The sequence below is a fragment of the Ammospiza nelsoni genome, chromosome 2, assembly GCF_027579445.1.
Source record: "Ammospiza nelsoni isolate bAmmNel1 chromosome 2, bAmmNel1.pri, whole genome shotgun sequence".
Taxonomy (NCBI): domain Eukaryota; kingdom Metazoa; phylum Chordata; class Aves; order Passeriformes; family Passerellidae; genus Ammospiza; species Ammospiza nelsoni.
This window is the reverse complement of record NC_080634.1, coordinates 38,751,574-38,769,777: the sequence shown is the minus strand read 5'-3', so window position 1 is coordinate 38,769,777 and position 18,204 is coordinate 38,751,574. Positions and strand designations below refer to the sequence as shown.

Sequence of the window (18,204 nt, the reverse complement as noted above, 5' to 3'; positions counted from 1 at the left end):
CTCTTGAGAAATACTGAGTGCCAAATGTATCACTGTGGGCAGTGTGAGCTGCTGACAGTACTTGTCTTGGATTCAGGTCATAGAGGATGCTGTGAGCAGGGCACCCCATAGGCTGCTACATCTCTAGTAAAATTTTCATACTTAGAGAAGGGGTTTAGAGCAAAGAACCTTGGGAAAGAAAAGGAAATAGAGAGTTCAGAGGGCCAAGCTGACTGGGCCCAAAGATCTCTGCGTAGTGGGCTGTTGACCTTTTATGCTCCATTCTAGTGTCTTTGTTTAACTGACTGCAGTTTTAAAAGATGAAAATTATGAGGTTCCTGCCACTTCCCTCTGAGGATGTAAGAGCACATAATATAGATGAAGCCATTAGTAGTAGTAATCATACTTGATTTTTCTTTTTTGCTTTCCATTGCATTACTCCTAATTTGACTTCGAGTACCATTTCCTCTGCATTTTCACATCAGGTCTTAAATTGGGCTGCCATTTTCAAGCAAGGTATCTTTAATACAAGAATATAATGTTATCTTTTGATTACCTTGCTAAGATGTAGGCTTTGTCTCTCTTTGTCATCTCTTTATCAAGGTTTATATAGATCTGTACCTATAGATGTAGTTACTGGTAATGGTGCCCAGTAGCGAAGCCTTTGACAACCTCAGCTGTCCTGCAAAAATTTACCTTTTGTAGCTAATTATTCTCTATATTTCCTTGAATGAGATGGGAACTTGAGTTTTTCCCTCTAGTCCACTTTCCAGGTCTGCTACTACCTTTATTTCAATTCTTATTTCTCTGTAACTTTCCACCTAAATGTCCCTGCTGCTATACAGAGACCAAAAAAACCAAACTAAATCAAAACAGGTCAATCAAGTTGTTTGCAACATCTGGTGCCAGTGTTCAGACTTTCACATTTGCAATCATCCCCTTGGGCTTGTTTATGGGCAGCCAAGATATTTTCCAGTTTTTATCTTGTGATTTTAGGAAAAGCTGCATATAAATAAACAGGCAGCTGGCAAAGCTGTCTGTGTCTCTGTGTAGCCGTCTGATTGCTGTGTGCTTTGTGAATTGTTGCTGTTGCTGCTGTATGGGTCCCAAATAAGTAAAGTGCATTTGTAAGTGTCTGAGCTTTGCCAGACCTTCAGAGCGTGACATGGGACAGCCCAGCATCAGGTTCCTGCTCCTTTTGGGTTTTCGGGAAAAGAGGAGCGGATGTATGCCATCTACTGTTCGTATTTCATATGACACTTGCAGGCCCAGCAATCTGAACTGGAACAGTTACGTAATAAATTGCTGGTTTTGTTTTTTCATGCTTTTTGTGGGGGAATGGAGCAACAGCCTTGTTCCTGTTCAGTTGTGTCCTGGATGAAAGGCTTGCACCATGCTCAGTTTGCTTAGGTCAAAAAGGCATGTGCTTTTTTCCAGGTAGAGAATGACCCAGAAAAAGACATGAATACCTGTAGGAGGAAAAAGCATGGAACACCATGATACATTTCTCGTGTGTTCTAAAGGAGAAACCTCTCTCTAGGAACAAATGTGGGACTTAAAAGAGGAACATTTCAAGTCCTGACTCTGTCCTCTCAATGTAGCAAAATATTTAATCTCTCTCTCAACTCCTGCTGTTCATAAAATGGATGTAAGAGTATGTGCTGACCTACTCATCCCATAGGATCCCTGAGGAATTACTTGCTTAGTGCTCTGAAGGAGCAAATTCTATATTGAAGTTTATAGTTATTACAAAGAATGGCCTATAACATAGTTTCCTTAACTGTAAGCATGTTAATGGCATTTATGAAGATATTCAGACATAGGACTGTACAGCTGCCTGTTTTCATCTAATACACAAAGGGAGCCTTTGTCCCAGACAAATGATAGATAAACAGTCAGGGTAGTAATATGCTGTTCCATGTAGTAGCTTTCCTCAGCCACCTTTCTGTTTGTGTTCCAGCAGCCAGGCAGGATCTGGGGGAGGAGGGGCAGAGGCATCTGCAGGCAGGGATGGACACAGGGGAGGAAGGTAGATAGTGCACGAAGGGGTGTCCAGACTGGATGCTGGTGGTGGGTAACCCAGGAAGGCAATCTGAGAGCCTGTGGCTCACTGCACAGAGCAGTGACTCAGTTGGGTTTCAGGGGACATTAGCCATGGGTCTCTTGTGTGACTTCAGGCAAATCATTTAACCCTCCTGTGATTCTAATCACTAGCGAAAAAATCTGTATACCTTGGAAGAATGTTCTGGGATACTGGGATGAGAATACATTGGCACTATGTATTCACTTTGTTGGCCGTTTATACATAATGAAAGAGAGAGGGGCAGCTGAACTCTTTGGGGTTTATTTTATCAGTTCACTGTACTAATTCAACTAAAGAATAAGAAAAACAAACAAAAAACCCCAAACCCAACAACAACATTCATTCTTTCAATTAAATACACAGTAGAAGACAGAGTCTTGCTGGCAGCTCATGAATCCTTTTTCTCCAGTGTGCACAGATTAGAGGGATTTCAGAGTCTGCAAGTGCTGAGGATTCTTATTTGAGAGCAACAAGCAGCAGCTCTCTCATTATTGCAGCAAATTCAGCCACCAGCACAGAACCCATTGCCAATAAAAGGAGTATTGCCAGAACATGAAAGCTTAATAGATAAACATAAGGGTGAGAAAAGTATAAATTATGACTTTGCCTGATTGATATGAGAGATGAAGTCATTGAAGGCAATTGCAATCTGTGTTGTAAGGTGCCTGCACAAGGACACCACTGCAGTTACCTGCATAACTTTTGGGTGATTTTTGATGTTTGAGTGCTCAGTTGTACCATGCCAGTGTTGCTGTGCACTGGTGCAGTGTGCATTTGCCATGCTATTCCAGCAGCTGTCTGACACCTGACATGTACACATAGCAGTATGCACCAAAGATTTATTCTTAAATCAGTTCCCTCCTCTCATCAAACACATGCACAGGGAGCTTTAAACTGAATTTGATTATTTAGCATATGCTAAAATACTATATATTGAATAGTTATTGCGTAAAATATCGAAACAGTCCTGAAGGCAAAACCCAGGATTCAAATCTCCATCCGCTTGTTGAGTGCTGTAGATCACAATAGTGAGCGCCATGTTCCCTCTTGTATGCTTTTTCTTCATCCTAGTAAATCTTTTAGATCTTTTTCTGTAGTGGCACAATTTCAGCAGGAAGAAGATGATTTTTTTTTTCATGATACAGAAAATGCAGCACTGCATTGTATTTCCCTGCTTTCTTTCCCTCTCCTCATCTTTTAAAAAAAGGGCGATAGTGAATATTGTGAATGGCTCAGTCCTGCTGTTTTTTGTTCTGAATTTGGCTAAAGTTCCGAGCCCTGAAATGTTGTATGACTGTAAGTCTGACTTGCAGCCTGATTTTAAGGTGACCAGAGAGCAAAGAGCTGTTGTCAGTAGAACAGTGTGAAAAAGTCAGGTTGACTAAAGGCCCAAGATCTATGGGTGATGAGCAAGGACCATACTCTGTGTTTGACTTCTTGTAAGATTTCCAATATAGATGATAAAGGAAAACCTACATGCTAATGTGAAAGTAAAGCAGTAAAATTATTCTGTTGCTGCCAGAAATAATCATGGGTTAGTAGTTCTCTGTTTTCATTAGTGTAACAAATCACTGTTAGGGATTAGATATGCTTGTGTAATCCATGAGTTACACTAAGGAAGTCTTTACAGTGAGACATATTTTTAACAAATAAAGTGATTTATCATGGGGAAAAAAATAGAGTGAGAAATAGTAATATTTTATCATTTGGTATCTTGAGACTAAGATGAAGCACTTCTTCCTTAGAGTTGTCTTAGTCAGATAAATAATAGGGTTTGTTGTAGAGATACTTAGGAGAGATGTGGTGGCTTCAGTAAAATTAACTGCGTCATCTAGTGAACTGTTCTCACCTTAAAATCTGTATGTAGGTGCCTTATGTATAACACCATGAGGCCAGGATCCACTTTTGTCTCTTATTGGAAATTACTGTTTATTCACAATATCATAACTTCCCCTCCCCTCCCCTCCCCTCTTTTTTTTTTTTTTTTTTTAACAGGAAGACCATTGGAGTTTTCTGCTGTGGACCAAACAAAATCTCTAAGGTACTTCATAAACTGAGCAACAGCAGCAACTCCTATGGGACAAGGTTTGAATACAATAAAGAATCCTTCAGCTGAAAATCTCTTGGAGCAAGACTCTCTAGAAGATAAAAGTGCAATTTTTTGTTTGTACAACATAAATGTTCAGCTGTGGTTTAAACAGAAAGAAACGTACCAAAGAATAGCACAAATGTTTTTATTTATGATTATTTAAGACTGATGGATGCAGCAGTATACCAACAAATAATCAGTGTTTTTACTCAAATAGGCTCACACAATATTTGTGGTGGGAGGGATTCTTTGGATTTGTTTCTGTTAATTAAAAAGTACAGAATCTGGGGAAAGACACAATTGCTTTATAAGCTGATGGAAGAAGAATCTGTGGAGTGTTTGAACTTCTTCCACTTCAGTCCTCTTAAGCTGGATCAGTAAAAGATACCCCAGGTTAATCCAAATGGCAAAACATAGTCTATTACAAAGACTCTTGCACTCTTGCTTTTGTTGGTATACAAATCTTAAGGCTTTGGGGTGAAAATACTCCATGTTAAAGATTTTATTATACATTGCAGAACTGGGATTCTGTATTTAAAATATAGAGTGTTACTCTTGCTAGTCTACTTCTGTAATGAAGTTAACCTAAGAAAAAGTGAGCACAATTGTGTAGCGCCAGTGGGCAGCCTCTGCTGTGATGTTAGTCACAGCCTTTTGGCAAGCACGCATCTGTACGTGGAGAACTCTGTATCTTGCATCAGTTCAGTATTCAGTGAGTTTGCAAAATAATTATGATTTATGCAGTCATAAAGATGGAGCAAGAAAAGCAATGAACAGGAGCAGACAGGACCTGAAGTTTTATTATACCACGCACTCAACATGGAAGTTGCACTCACTCTGCACTCACATGCCCTGAATGTTAAACACTTCAAGCTTTCAGATGCTCTGACTGATTATTTTACAGCACAGCAGGTTGAAATCCATTTTTAGGGGTTCCAGTATGTTTGGTTGACTCTGATCCTCTAAGTGTCTTCCCTGGAGCCCCCTTTGTTTGCCTTGGTGCTGCTGAAAGCGGGATGAGACCAGATCCACAGCAGAGTGAGAATGAACCCTTCAGCTCTGTGGCTCCTTGGCTGATGTGTGCAGATAAAAACCTTGCAGGAGCTGCAGTATGCTTTCAGTTTGTGCCATAGAGGAGGATCTCAAAGCATCCCAATTTTAAGCTCTCCTTCCCTTCTCCTCCCCTCAGCTGTCTTCTGCCCATAATTGCCATGGGAGAGCTAAAGGTTGAAACTGGTACTTCATAAATTTTTGGTTCTGAGGAGCACCTTTTTTTTGTCCATCCAAATAGCCAATCCAATTCCCCTTATTTCTTATTTTCTCCTTTTTCCTTACTTTGCTGAGATGAGGGCATTTAAACAGGGATCAGACACTTAGCTGGCATAAATAGGCACCACTCTAGTGTCTCTTAATAGATCAGCATGACTTTACCATGGTGAAAACCTTCCCCTTTATCTCCAGCAGAAGCTTGGGAGTAGTACAGTGTAGTGTTTACAGCATACACAGGCAGAGGCTTGCTTGAGAACTTGTGCCTGTGGTTCACCTGTATTTAGGGCAGTGCATTTGCTTTCATTTACATCTATCCAATGGATACCTTTTGTATGTTAGTGGGAAAGGCACTAAATTTCTGCTTGGGACACAGACTCTGTACCAGAGTCTGCAAGTATCAGTGTGAGTGTTCAGGGGGAAGCATTTTTCTAGTAGGTGGTGTATGGGCATCCTGCATGTGTAACTGGTGAGAATAAGTTTGCTCTTTGTCTTGGCAGCTTCTGCTCAGGAGTTGCACTCAGTGAGCAACAGGGAGGAGGTGCATCAGTGAAAGCACGTGGGAATGTGTTCCTCAGTGTCTAGACTTGGCACTGAAGTCTTTACCTCTGGCTCTGCCCAATTTGAAATCCAGGCAGGAAGCAAAGAACCAGAGATAGACGAATTCCTACTGATGAAAGTTCTCAAAGTAGCCCCGATGAGAAAAGCCAAAATAGAAATGCAGTGTGAGATGAGAGCCTACATTGCAGCTACTGCTTTTAATTTTTTTCTCTTTGAGGCAGAAAGGACCATTATTTTCCTACTGGATCTCATTCATCCATCACTGTAAAACTGGAGGTGTGCAGCAAAGGATTAGATTCTTTTTAATCAGTAAGATTTATTTCTAATATTGCCTGCATAGATTTTATAATAAACATAAAACTGTTGGCAAGATGCATAGATACTGGATATTGTAGGTCCTGCATACTTTTTTATTTTCTGGATGTCAGTTTAAAGCATGATTGAAATCATGCCTGCATCTGTTACCCACAACTAGAAAGTGAACTTTTCCTCTAGTTTTGGGATCTAGTATCACATGCTTTTAAAATACAGTTTAGAGTAATCTGATCACTATGTTGTTTGTGGTTTTACATCTCCTCTGACAGATATTGGCTCCATTACCATATAATGAGCAGCTAGTTTAGCAGTTAGCACTGTGCTAAAGCAGACTATGTTTTCTGGCTCAGCTTCTGCATAGGTAACACTTTATAATTAAAATCGTTATACTAGTACTGTGCTGTTATTCTGCATTGTTGCAGGAGTTGATGCTGTTTGTAGGCATGTTAAACACATGTTGTTACATTAAGCAGTGCTGTCATAGCAAGATCAAAGCAGATCCAGGCTGTTCTCTTTTCTGTCTTCGTGCTGTATCTGACTCAGCTGACCCACTTGTAAAACAAGCTCTGGACTGTCTGCCTTTCTGGAGTGTTTTGAGCCTTAATTAATGTTTTGGGATCACTTCGGTGCACAAGCAGTAGAAAGAGCTATCTAATTGCTATGCAAATGTGCTTATGTTTTATTTTGGGAAAACCATTCTGTTGCTGATTTGAGTAATTGCTAGGCCAGGTGAGGAAGAGTTTGGGAAAGTCTAAAAGCTTCAGTTGTTTCTTTCCTTTTCCTTTTGCTATTCTTCTGTAAGAGAGGCAGAAAGCTTAAGGGTTGTTGAGTGACTATGCCTTGGCTTCAGGAGTGACAGATATTATGATAAACACAATCTTTCTACAGGCTGTGTTGTCATTGCTCTGAGTGTATCTCCAGCTTGCAAAACAGAGTCAAGCCCTCTTTTAAACTCCATTGCTTTTAAATCTGTAAGCCAAATGTATGTAAAAATATAACTCAGTGCCAGACAAGTAAGTGAAGGCTGACAGCACTCAATTCCACATTTGCAGATCAACTGGATTTATGTAATTGAGCATCACTTTGCACTTTAAACTGTGTCCTGTGAGTCTGTCATAAGTGTCCTGCTGGCAGGGGAAGGATCCTGCCCTGTATTCTCCCAGTTTTCACTCAGTCTTTCACAGAGCTGCAGACTTCTCAGTGTTTGTTCAGCAGGGTCTGTGTGTTTTATTAATCAGAATTTTTTCAGGACTCTTTTTTTAGACCAGGAATGTTTCCATACTGTGATGAAAATCAAGCTCTTTCCCTGCAACAAGAATCCAGCCCTTGTGCAGCAGCGTGGGACTCAGGGCTTTACACAGCTAACAGCAGGATAAATCAGATGTACCCAAGACCTATTCCCATATCACTGAGGTTGCTTGTGTGAGTAAATGTCCACTGCCACAGCAGAGAACAGCAGAGGTGAGCCCTGATGTGTGTGGGAAGGCCTAGTGGGGACTGACCTTCACCACCAAAGTCTGCAGAGCAGTCTGTCCCTCCACAGTGATTATTCCAGCCCATTGTTTGGAGCAACACTTCCCTGTTTCAGTATGTAGTACTACTGCTGGCATGTGAGCTCTTCCTTGTCTTTTTCTCCTCTTCTAGCCTCTAGCACATAGGTGGCAAAGAGATTTGAAGCTGGCTGAGAGAGGGCAGATAATGCATTAAGTGGCAGAACAGCTGTGTTGGGAGCAGTAATTCAGCTGTAACAGCCCAACAGAGCAGAGAAGTAATGATTTAGTAGGACTTAGAGAACAGCAGCCCTAAGAGGAAAACATCTACTCAACGTTTAATACACCAGGTTATAGTTTCAAACCACAAGACATGGCTTAGGGAAAGCAGACATGAGGCTAAAGAGTTCCCTGCCTATAGCAGTTCAAGGCCCTAAGTCAGAGAAGAGGCAAAGTTATTAAAATGCAATGTTTACTCTTTTGAAAAATAAAAGTACTTCTAGGGAGATTAATTTTCACTTCAACCTGGCAATCATTTCATAAACTCACCAGGTTGATCTAATGCAAGGTGGATCTCCTTCTCTGGATTATGCATCCAATTTTTCTGCCTATTTTCCATGCCTCACAATCTCAAACAGTTTTTATTGTTTTAGCCAAGTGGATTTAACAAGAAGGTTTAATCAAATGCCTGTGCTGAGCTGAGATTTTCTGCTATGAATATACATTTTTCAGGGATATATATATGTATGTAATATAGCTGATGACTCAACTGTGAGCAGTGATTTGGGATTTGCATTGTTTCTGATGCTGGTGTGTTTCATTAAGGCCACTATGGTGATGCACTGGCAAAATGTATGGAGCTGAAATGAGACTCTTCATTCCCATAAAGAGCCTTTGTAGGCACAGGAGATTAGTTAACATCTTTTAAGGTTAAAAAACCTGAGTCCTCTGCTGGTCTGACATGCATAATGAATGTTCTGACACAAAGGTTTTGAGCAACAAATGCTTCTCCTTAAAGGGCTGGATGAGGATATCTAAAGGTTATTATCTGAAGGTTATTATCTGAAGGTTTAGTATCCTGCTAATTGTATCACCCATGTTGTAAGAGGCATGAGATCCATTTTGGTACCAAGGAATGCTGGGTACTTCCTCTGATGTTATGAATATCTCTAAACTTGCAGTGTATCCTCACGGTTTACCATGCCTGAAGTGTTATATTCTCTAGAGGGATCCTATTTCTAAGAGACAGGTGCTGGATCTGTACTAAGAGCAGTGGATCTCTCCCATTATTTCATAGGCACAGAGAGAAAGCTGGAAAAAGCCACAGGTCCCAGTTGCAGATTGCTTCCTAACAGAGCCCTTGGATGAGAGGCTGTTCCTGGAGCTCCAGGTAAACTGCTGTCTGTCAACTGAGGAGCAACCCAAGGAGGGCAGGAGAGGATGATGAATGCCAGCAATAAACAGGGTGAAATATTTGGTACCTGGGAGCCACGAGGAGGGAGGAGACATTCTTCTCAGCTTCACAATGTTAGAAATGAAAACCAAACCCCATTTTCTAGATGTGCATACCGAGTCTCCCTGGGGGTTGAGAGTTAATGTATGCAAATGCATTGTGTTTCTGTGCACAACTCAGTGCTAAAGCCCAGAAGAAAGCTAGTATATTATAGCAAACACCCTGGAAATAAAAAATTCCTTTGAAATAAAACCTTTACACTTTCAAGTTAACTTACTTCTGAAAAACATCTATTCTGCAGCTGTGAAATTGGGAAAAAGCTTTACCTGTTAACTCCTTTTCACCAAAATACTGGAGTGTAGAGTTCTCTGTGTCAGCTGTAAGTAGGTTTGACAGTTTGATAAATAAATTTTGTGTTTGTTGCTGCTGACCCTAGGAAAGGACAGCCTTGAGGATCAGAAGCAGTGTTACATAAATGTCTAGTGTACATAGCAACGCTGAGCAGGGAGACGCTGCTGCATCGCTTTTGGTGCACCAGCCACTCATTAAAATTCTGTCATTGCAAGGTCACGTTGCTCATCTCATACTCTGCAACCCTGGGGAAGAAATTTGGATGAGAGATGGGGGAGGAAAAGCGAAAACTTCCTCCTTGTGCTGTAACCAAGAATACATTCATCGACAGCGGGGCACTTGTTTTGAATTCAAAAGAGCATGCTATTTCTTTTTCAGGGCTAACGGGTTCCCTCCTGTGTCGTGGTGTTTGCATGTTAGAAGTGTAACAAAGTGATAACGGGTTCCTTCCGAATGGAATAAATAAAGCCTCGAGCTTTTGCTTCTCCCTTGAATAGTCTGAGAGAAATGCAAAATACCAGAGAGTACATAGAGTGGACTGTGTCCCAAGCTGCACTCAGCACAGCCTGGTTAGGAATGCTGCACAGCAGCTCTGCAAGCTGCTGGGAAGAGGCAAGGCTGAGGTTGTGGGTTTGGTCCCCTGGCAGACCATTCACTTAAATGATGATCCTTGTGGGTCCTTTCCAGCTCACATTATTCTGTGATTCTGTGTAAATGGTTTAAGGAGAACATGTCAGTGATACCTGATCTGTGCTCAGAAGCAGGCCAGGTCACCATGCTACCTGTCACTTCTCTGAGCTATGATGAGCCTGAGCTAGTCCTAGGTGTGCTTTGGCAAAGGTGGAGTCAGGGGCTCTTGGACTGTCTGCAGAGTGAGATGAACAGTGTTTTAGACAGAGCTGGATGAGCCTCCTGTGTGCATTTTCAAGCCTGGAGCTCAGAGCTGTCATACCTGAGGGTGAATTGTGTAAGCAATGAGGTTTTCTGACCTTTGGATACAGTCACATTTCCATGGTTAGCCAAAGGTATGAACGTACCCTGTGTATTTCTCTAGCTTTGTAGAGGCATGTTGTTCAGGGCCAGGGAAGCACGTTATGTTATTGTACCTCATTAGGTGTTAGATGCTTGAAAGCATGTACTGTTTAGAACAGATGAGGATAGTGAATGTCAGCTTCCACCCACAACTGAATACATCCTGCCCATTTTCCAGTAGTGTTCTTGAGGAATAAATGGCAAAATCTCTGCAGAGAAGACACAAGTGCTGCATTTTTCTTATATTGTATCAGAGCAACATAATTAACTATTAAAAAATATTTGCTATGAATATGAAGATTCACTTTGACAATATTCTTTCTGACTGTTTAAGCCCTAGTAACAGTTTGATACACACTTTTTGAACAAAACACAATGCCCCAAAGCTTTAAAATACAGCTTAGATGGAACTTGGCAAGGGATCTCCACCTGACAGTGAAATATCATTGTCTTTTGGAGCTGGATGCATTTGTGCTTCATTCATCTTGGTCTGCTCCATCACCATGAAAGACTGGAGGGAGCTGGGCTTTCAGATCCTTGTCTTCCTCTCTGCATATAATCTCAGCCTTCATCTAGAGGTGTGTTTGAACCTTTAGATACATCATCACCCATGTCCTTCACATAGTCCCGTCACATAGTCCTTCTTTTGTGCTCTTCCTCCCTCCATAGCACAAGTTGTATTAGGAGGCTTTTTCCACTCTTTGTTTCCCATGACTCAGGAAAATGCTATTCTGGGAAATGCAGAGGGCCTCCATTTCATTTGCAGCATGCACCAACCTGTGTAATGCTCCTGCTGTGCACAATCCAATAGGGCTCTTGTAGTCTCTTTGATTAGCTTCAGGAAAATGAGGGGTGCAGCATCCCAGTGCTGGAGATGCTTCTGGCAATCACAGGTGGGGCAACGCTACAAGGACAGACGTGTAAAAATGGGAAAACTCATAAGAGCAAAGATCACATCATCTTCTGAATGAGAACTGGGGATTTGGTTTTGAAAAAGTCAGATCACTCACTTGTGGCTGCCATTGAAATTAAGTCATGCTTCTGCTTTCACATGCAGACATTTCAGGACACTGGACAGTGATGGAAAGGGTTTCTTCTTTCAATTACATTTGGTATTTCCACACAGCCCATACTTTATCAGCTGCATATAATTTCATTCTTTCACTGATTAAATATTTCCTCGCCTGGTTTCTTTGCTTCTGGGAGCTTGAGAGCTCATTGTTTATAAAGGGAAAGAAGAAGTATTGTGCTGTTAAGCAGACAACTCCCAACACATATGTTCAGCTCTGCATCTTTGACAGGGAGGCCCTGATGCTGCTGAGGGTGCAGAAGGGCAGAGCTTTCACTGAGATTCAGGTGTGACCAGGACCCTCTTCCAGGCTTCATATATGGATGAAGCTCAGAGCTTATTAATTAGCTTTTTCTGAAACAATTACCCTTAGTCCAAATGTGCCAGGTTGTGAGACCCTTGCTCACACTGAGTTTTCCTCTCTCTGTGTTCCTTCTGATTATTTGCAGGAGCAAATTTGATGAAACATGTTTGGGCAAGAAATGGTTCTCTTGGTCTGTGGTAGTTGAGAAGAACATTCATAATTGTGGTATCTCCCCTCAAACTCATGTCCAAAAATGTATTTTGAAGGGTCCAGCTATTATATAGTTCCATAATGTGTATATGGGCAGTTTCTTTAAAGATCTGTAATTTTACATTTTTTATCTGAATCTAATTTCATTTTCAGAACCAAACAAAAAAATCCAAAGCGTCTTTTTTACATTGAAAATGCTCATATGTCCAAAACATATATATTTTAACAGAATTCCTCCAAGATGCTTAGAAGAAGAGTGGAAACCAGCTTGTAAAAACCCTTCTTTTCTAATAGCAAAGTATTCTTTGGTTTTGATTTTTTTTTCCTTTCCAACCTTCATTAGTGAAAAAGTACAGTTCAAACTAAGCAATAGTACCACAGTCTGAACTTCAGCAATTCAGTGTCTTCCTTTTGAAGCAAGGCATCTCTCTAGGATCATGTTCATTGTCATCTGAACCTTCCAGGCAATGTCTGTAGCAGGTCTAGACTTGGGTTTCTTGAGCAAGAAGACATGATCAATTTTGTCTTATTTTGGGTGTGTATTTGGGACTCAAAGGCCATGTGAGATTTTGATGTGGTAAACAGGCAGGAACTGGAGTCCTTGCTACAAGTGTGAGTATGCTGAAAAGACCTTAGGCTTTTATCCCACTGGTCAAATTAATTAAAATCCAGTCTCAGGAAGGAAGATGTGGGCCACAAAGGAAATTCTTGCCATCCCTAAAATTTGGAAAAATCATTAACCTAAGGTTGGCTTTCCAATTTTTCTTTTAAGAAATGAGCCATGAAAGTAGTTATTTACAGTTAACATGTATAATGAGACTGAAAAATTAATGTCTTGTCTTTTCTGTAGCTGCGGGTCTTAACTTTCTCATTTTTGACCACATTCTTCTCTCACTCTTTCCTGTCCCAACAGGAAGTGACCAGAAAATTCTTTCTGAATTTCCAGTTCTGTAATTAAATATCTTTGCCACTAGAGGTGAAATAAAAATAATTTATTAAAAAGGAAAACGACATTTACTTTTTATATCTCTTTACAATGTGCAAGATAACTATTGTAGAAAGTATTCACATAAATGTCCACAATTTAGAGTACTCAATGTTCTTTTCTGTGGTGCCTGTTTATATTAATGTAATTTCAATCTGTTCTTATGTTTTTATAGATCAGGTTGTGGTACAGTTCTTTGAAGAGAAATGTCTGCTTAGTTTCCAAGTAGAACAGAAAGCAAAATTTGGCCCTGAGCTTTCATTTGTGTAAGTTTTTCACCCAAGCCTGGCTTTAAGGAAAAGAATACTGGGTTCATGTCTATAACAAGTCATACTCTTGCTGTGTGAAACAGCCCATTTTGTAACTTCAGCTTGCTGCCCTCCAACACAGAGGAGGAACTGTGTTTCACTGACTGGAAAGACTTAAATACGTCACTGTTGTACCTGCATGCCTCATAAACCTTCAAGGAGTAAGCAATAGGCTTTCTGAGTCTGTTAGTTCCACTAAGACGAAGGAAAATTTTTACCAGTTGTCTATATAATGAGGCAGAACTAGAAAACTGATCATTAAAAAAGCCTTGGGTTTTTATTTTCCTATTTTTTGGGGTTTATTTATTCTTCTCTTTTTTATGAGTCAGGATCAGAACTCTTTTCCTCAGTGTGCCTTCCTTAGTTACACAGTGTTGTGAGGGTAGATGAAATCTATTGGCTAAAAGAAGGACTCAGACAGGGCTCCTGATCTTTATCCCATGTTGTTACAGAGTTCCCCTACAAACCAGTCACTCTGTGCAGGATTTCCAGAGTAACAAGAAGAATTCGAATTCACTGAGATTTTTATACCCAACTGCATTAGGTTTCTTTCTAAAATCCTGTCTTCTTTTTGCCTACCAGTAAAATGGGGACAGCCACACCGGAAAAGAGTTTTGATGTGCCTGGCAAATAGTCCTTTATTTAAAATTTGTTTTGTTAAAATACAAAATCCTGGTTGCAGTATGAAAAGCAGGCTTCTTGCCCAAAATACTCATCTGAATTAGCCATTTTATCTTAATGGCAGACCTGACAACTAAACTATTTGGCTGCTGAGTTCTTTTGCTGTTCAGATGTTACTTTTACATTCTGTTATATTAGCAGATCATCTTAATGTGATTTTATGTCTTTTATTGTATTTGACAAAGCACCATATGTTTATACATCATGTAATTATGGCACTGTACTCTAAAAGTATTTACTTTACAGGAAGCTTAATGACTTTGGAATAAACAACCATTCCAAGACTGAGCAAAACATGGTTGAGTTACTGTTTGTGACCTGATTTCAATTAATGACATACTGCCTTAATCATGGAAGCATTGTGTATGTGCATGTGTGCGTGTGTATTACTGCTGGTAGGGAAGGCTGGGATTTCACTCCTTAGCAGAGGCTCTGATACTGTTTGTGGTGCCCTAAATTTGCTGAAACATCCACACAGGGTTCACAGATATGCTGCAGGAGACCCAGGATCCTCTGGCATGATGGAAGTTGGGTAGGATACCCAAAGTACCAGAATTGTACTAGGCACCCTTGTTTTGTCACCCAGAGTAATTTTCTGCCTTGGTACATGAGGCACGTGCTTATTCCATGTATATCTGTGGCTGTGAGACCACCTTAGAAGCAGAATACATTATCTCATCCTCATCATCACACACACTGGAATTCAGCAGAATGTCACTCCACTACACCCTGTCTTTGTTTAGAGCACAGTGGAAGGAGAAAGAAGCATCTGCCTGATTCTGACCCATCAAAATCAGTGATGAGAAAAGTTCCTTCCCATATCAGAATCATGTAGAAATCCTCTCCACCTGTGCCAAACACTTGAGTGCCTGACATTGAAACATGCTCTGGGCATTTTCTTTATTCTGCTTGCTCTGGTAAAGTATTTCACAGTGTTCTCAGACCATGCTGCTTTTGATAGATATTAATCTGAGAGCTGCAATTTTATTATGATCTCCAAGACACTGCAGATGCTACAGCAAATCTGCAACTACTGGTTTAAAACTCATAAATCACTTCCCAGTGATGTGTTTAGGGGTCTGTTGGGTGCACTGCAAGCTAAAGCACCCACTTCCTGCAAGATGTTGAATGTTATGGGAGCTGTCTGCCTAATCATGCCTGCATTTGGCAGGGTTGTGGGTTTTTATAGGAAATCTGCACATCAAACAAAGATTAATACAAGTATGCAGAGTTCTCTGAGATTTTTCAGAATTCTTAAAAGTTCTGGGTAATTTATTTTTTAGTAGTAGGGATATGTAGTTAAACTGCATGTATTGATCTCAGAGTTGTGTTTTCTACTTTCTCATTACAGAGTGGTGGTAATACAATGATGGAAAAATGTACCATCCCTCTAGAATAAGGAGTTTAACAGCAGCAATATTAAAAAAAAATCCCAACGAATCCCTGTATATTCCTTCTCATTTAATTTTAGTCATTAAATTAAAAATTTACAGGGAAAGGTGACAGCTGCAATTTAGAGAAGTTCCTGATCTGTGCAACTACAAAAGGTGTTTACTTATACTAAATGCAGGGTCAGTGGCAGGCAGGGAAGAGTTATCAGAGGAAAAAATTTATATTTTCAAAAATTATGATGGTGTTTTTCATTAAGAGAAATGTCCTTTCCCACTCACCTTCCCTATGCCAAGTAATGAGGTTTGGCAAAATGTGTTTTGGCTCTTGAGCTTTGATCTTCTGTCTGATATTTGGAGAGTTTTTATGGGAAACTATATATTTCACAAATGCATTTGGTCAAAAGAGAAATCTCAATGTTCATGCAAGAAGATTATGGAAAAGGGAACACAATTTATTTTTTTAGCAAAACCTGGCTGAAAATGCTGATGCGAATAATAAACTCTCCTTACAGCGGACAACTAAGTAAGTATTGCAGTCTGCTGTTTTCCGGATGGCAGAGAAAAACTTCTTCCTTCTCCCCACTTCAACACTATATGGGCACCATGGACCATGACAAATTCCTGATATGAAGGCAAGCAGAATAGTAGGCAAAGACTGCTCCCAGTAACCTGTGAGCTTTTCTAGAGAGAAAACAAGCAGCCGTGGGCTCAGCAGCTTCTCTCTGCCTGACCTGAGCACCAAATCACATAAATCTAAGTAATTTAATGGACCAAATCTCCTCAGGTAAATGAACACCTTCTCACATTGTCAGGGGGCAGATATGAAAACCTTTGAAGACCCTCCAGGGCAATCTGATAGACCTGACTTAAGATTTTTTTGCCTTTCAGGTTACAAAGTCATTTCAAAAGTGATTTTTTGTCCTCTGCATTGATGTTACAGGGAACATATTCATTTATTTGGAGAATACAGCAGGGGTGCTGGTTAGATATGAACTGGTGCCCCTGTCCTAAATTATCTCAGCTGAAGAGCCATTTGAAAATACTATTTGAACATTTGAAAAATTGAAACCATCTGAGGAGTACACACAGGTGATTCCTCACCTGTTCCTGAGTCTAATAATAAAATCTAATAAAAAGAATAATACCCACTTGCTGGTCCCACCAGCCTCTGAAAGCTGGGGAGCAGCTCTGCAATCCAGCCACAGCCTTGTTCGCTGCAGGGAACCTGGTGCTTTGCCTTAAATGTGCCCAAAAGCGCATGGCAGGCATGTGGATGTTACAGGAGGGCTGAAGAGTGGCACACAGGAATAATTTATAATCAATGTAACAACTTGGATTGTTTCTCCCGAAAACCAAACAGCATTTTTTGTAAGTAAGATGACTTCAAATAATCTGCATTTCTTATCCATCTTCTGACTCCTCCCAAATTTAATTCCTATTAATTTAATGGCTCCATAATTTATAATTTTCCTTTATGGTTTCTAGTTAGGAAATGCATAAGCATTAGACTGACCTTAATAACACTGTGCTTTCTAATCTGAAATTGTGCATTGTGAATTGGTGACTGATGGTCTGAGTAACCAGCAGCTTGTCTTCCTCCCCAAAACTGTTTTCTGATTTACCTGAAACTTAATTTTGTTAGACCACAGTTTCTGATCTCTCTACAGATTAATTTTGCAAACAAGCTTTCCTGTAACTTTTTACAATAGTATGTCTTTTTGTAGGAGAATGTCACCTTAATTAGGATGACTGCAGAGTTTTCACAATCTGTCTGTGCCCAGACTGCTAAACGCAATTTCTGAAGTGACAGCCTCCCTGCAGACATCCCTGCTTGGTGCTTTAGAGTGCCATGGCTCCTAGGATGAGACAAAAGGCCACCACTTTTAAGACCCAGTGTCTAGACTTTTAGATTTAAGCATATTTGTTTCACTAAAAGGGAAGAGTCTTTCTGATTAGAAGTGAACTGATTTTCTGAAGTAGCTGTGAGGAAGACAGAAAAGCCTGGTTTTCATTTTTGCTCTCAAATGAGAGTTGTTAAGAGTCTGATTCTTCCTGAATATTAATAAGAGGTTGATGCTTTGAAAGTCAGCCCTCTGGGTTAAATAATTGAGATCACAGACTATAGAATTAAAAGACTAAAATTAATTTTAAAGTAGCATCTCAAGTCCATGATGGTGTGAAAGAGGACATGGAACCTAAATTCTCTAGTGATCTGTATCTTCAGTGGTCACTGGTATTAACTGGCAAGATGAAATTTAAAGCAAAATGCCTCTGTTTTGACTTGAGAAATCTTACATTCCCTTGCTTTTGTTATAAATGACTGTAACATCATTCAGATGAAAGGGGAGCTGGAAAAATCTTTAAAGTGCCTGTCCACAAACATGTTGCACTACTCTTACGATTCTAGTAAGTGTACAGTTATTTCAGTATTTGTATTTTTGCTATGAGTATATGTATTTTGCTATCTGCTAATGAATGTGGTAGCTCTGTTACTCTGGGATGTGTGCAGTGCTTCAGTTTTTTAAAAAATCACATTTTCTCATAATTGCACCATTAAGTATTTCTGTGTACAAATACTGTCATTTTGATAATTTGGTATTTTTCAAGCTGTTTAACCATGTGTTTATTTCATACAGA

At 40.1% G+C, this 18,204-nt stretch overlaps 1 protein-coding gene across 2 annotated transcripts in view; it reads left to right on the top strand.

Annotated features, from left to right (window-relative positions):
* The window catches only part of NOX4 (NADPH oxidase 4), a 110,135-nt gene extending 95,665 nt beyond the window's left edge, over nucleotides 1-14,470 (top strand). For both annotated transcript variants that reach the window (XM_059467151.1, XM_059467152.1), the window contains one exon: nucleotides 4,058-14,470. In XM_059467151.1, the coding sequence (XP_059323134.1) occupies nucleotides 4,058-4,178 (121 nt within the window). In that variant the 3' untranslated portion in view covers nucleotides 4,179-14,470. The remainder of the gene's footprint in view (nucleotides 1-4,057) is intronic.
* Nucleotides 14,471-18,204: the final 3,734 nt, after the last annotated feature.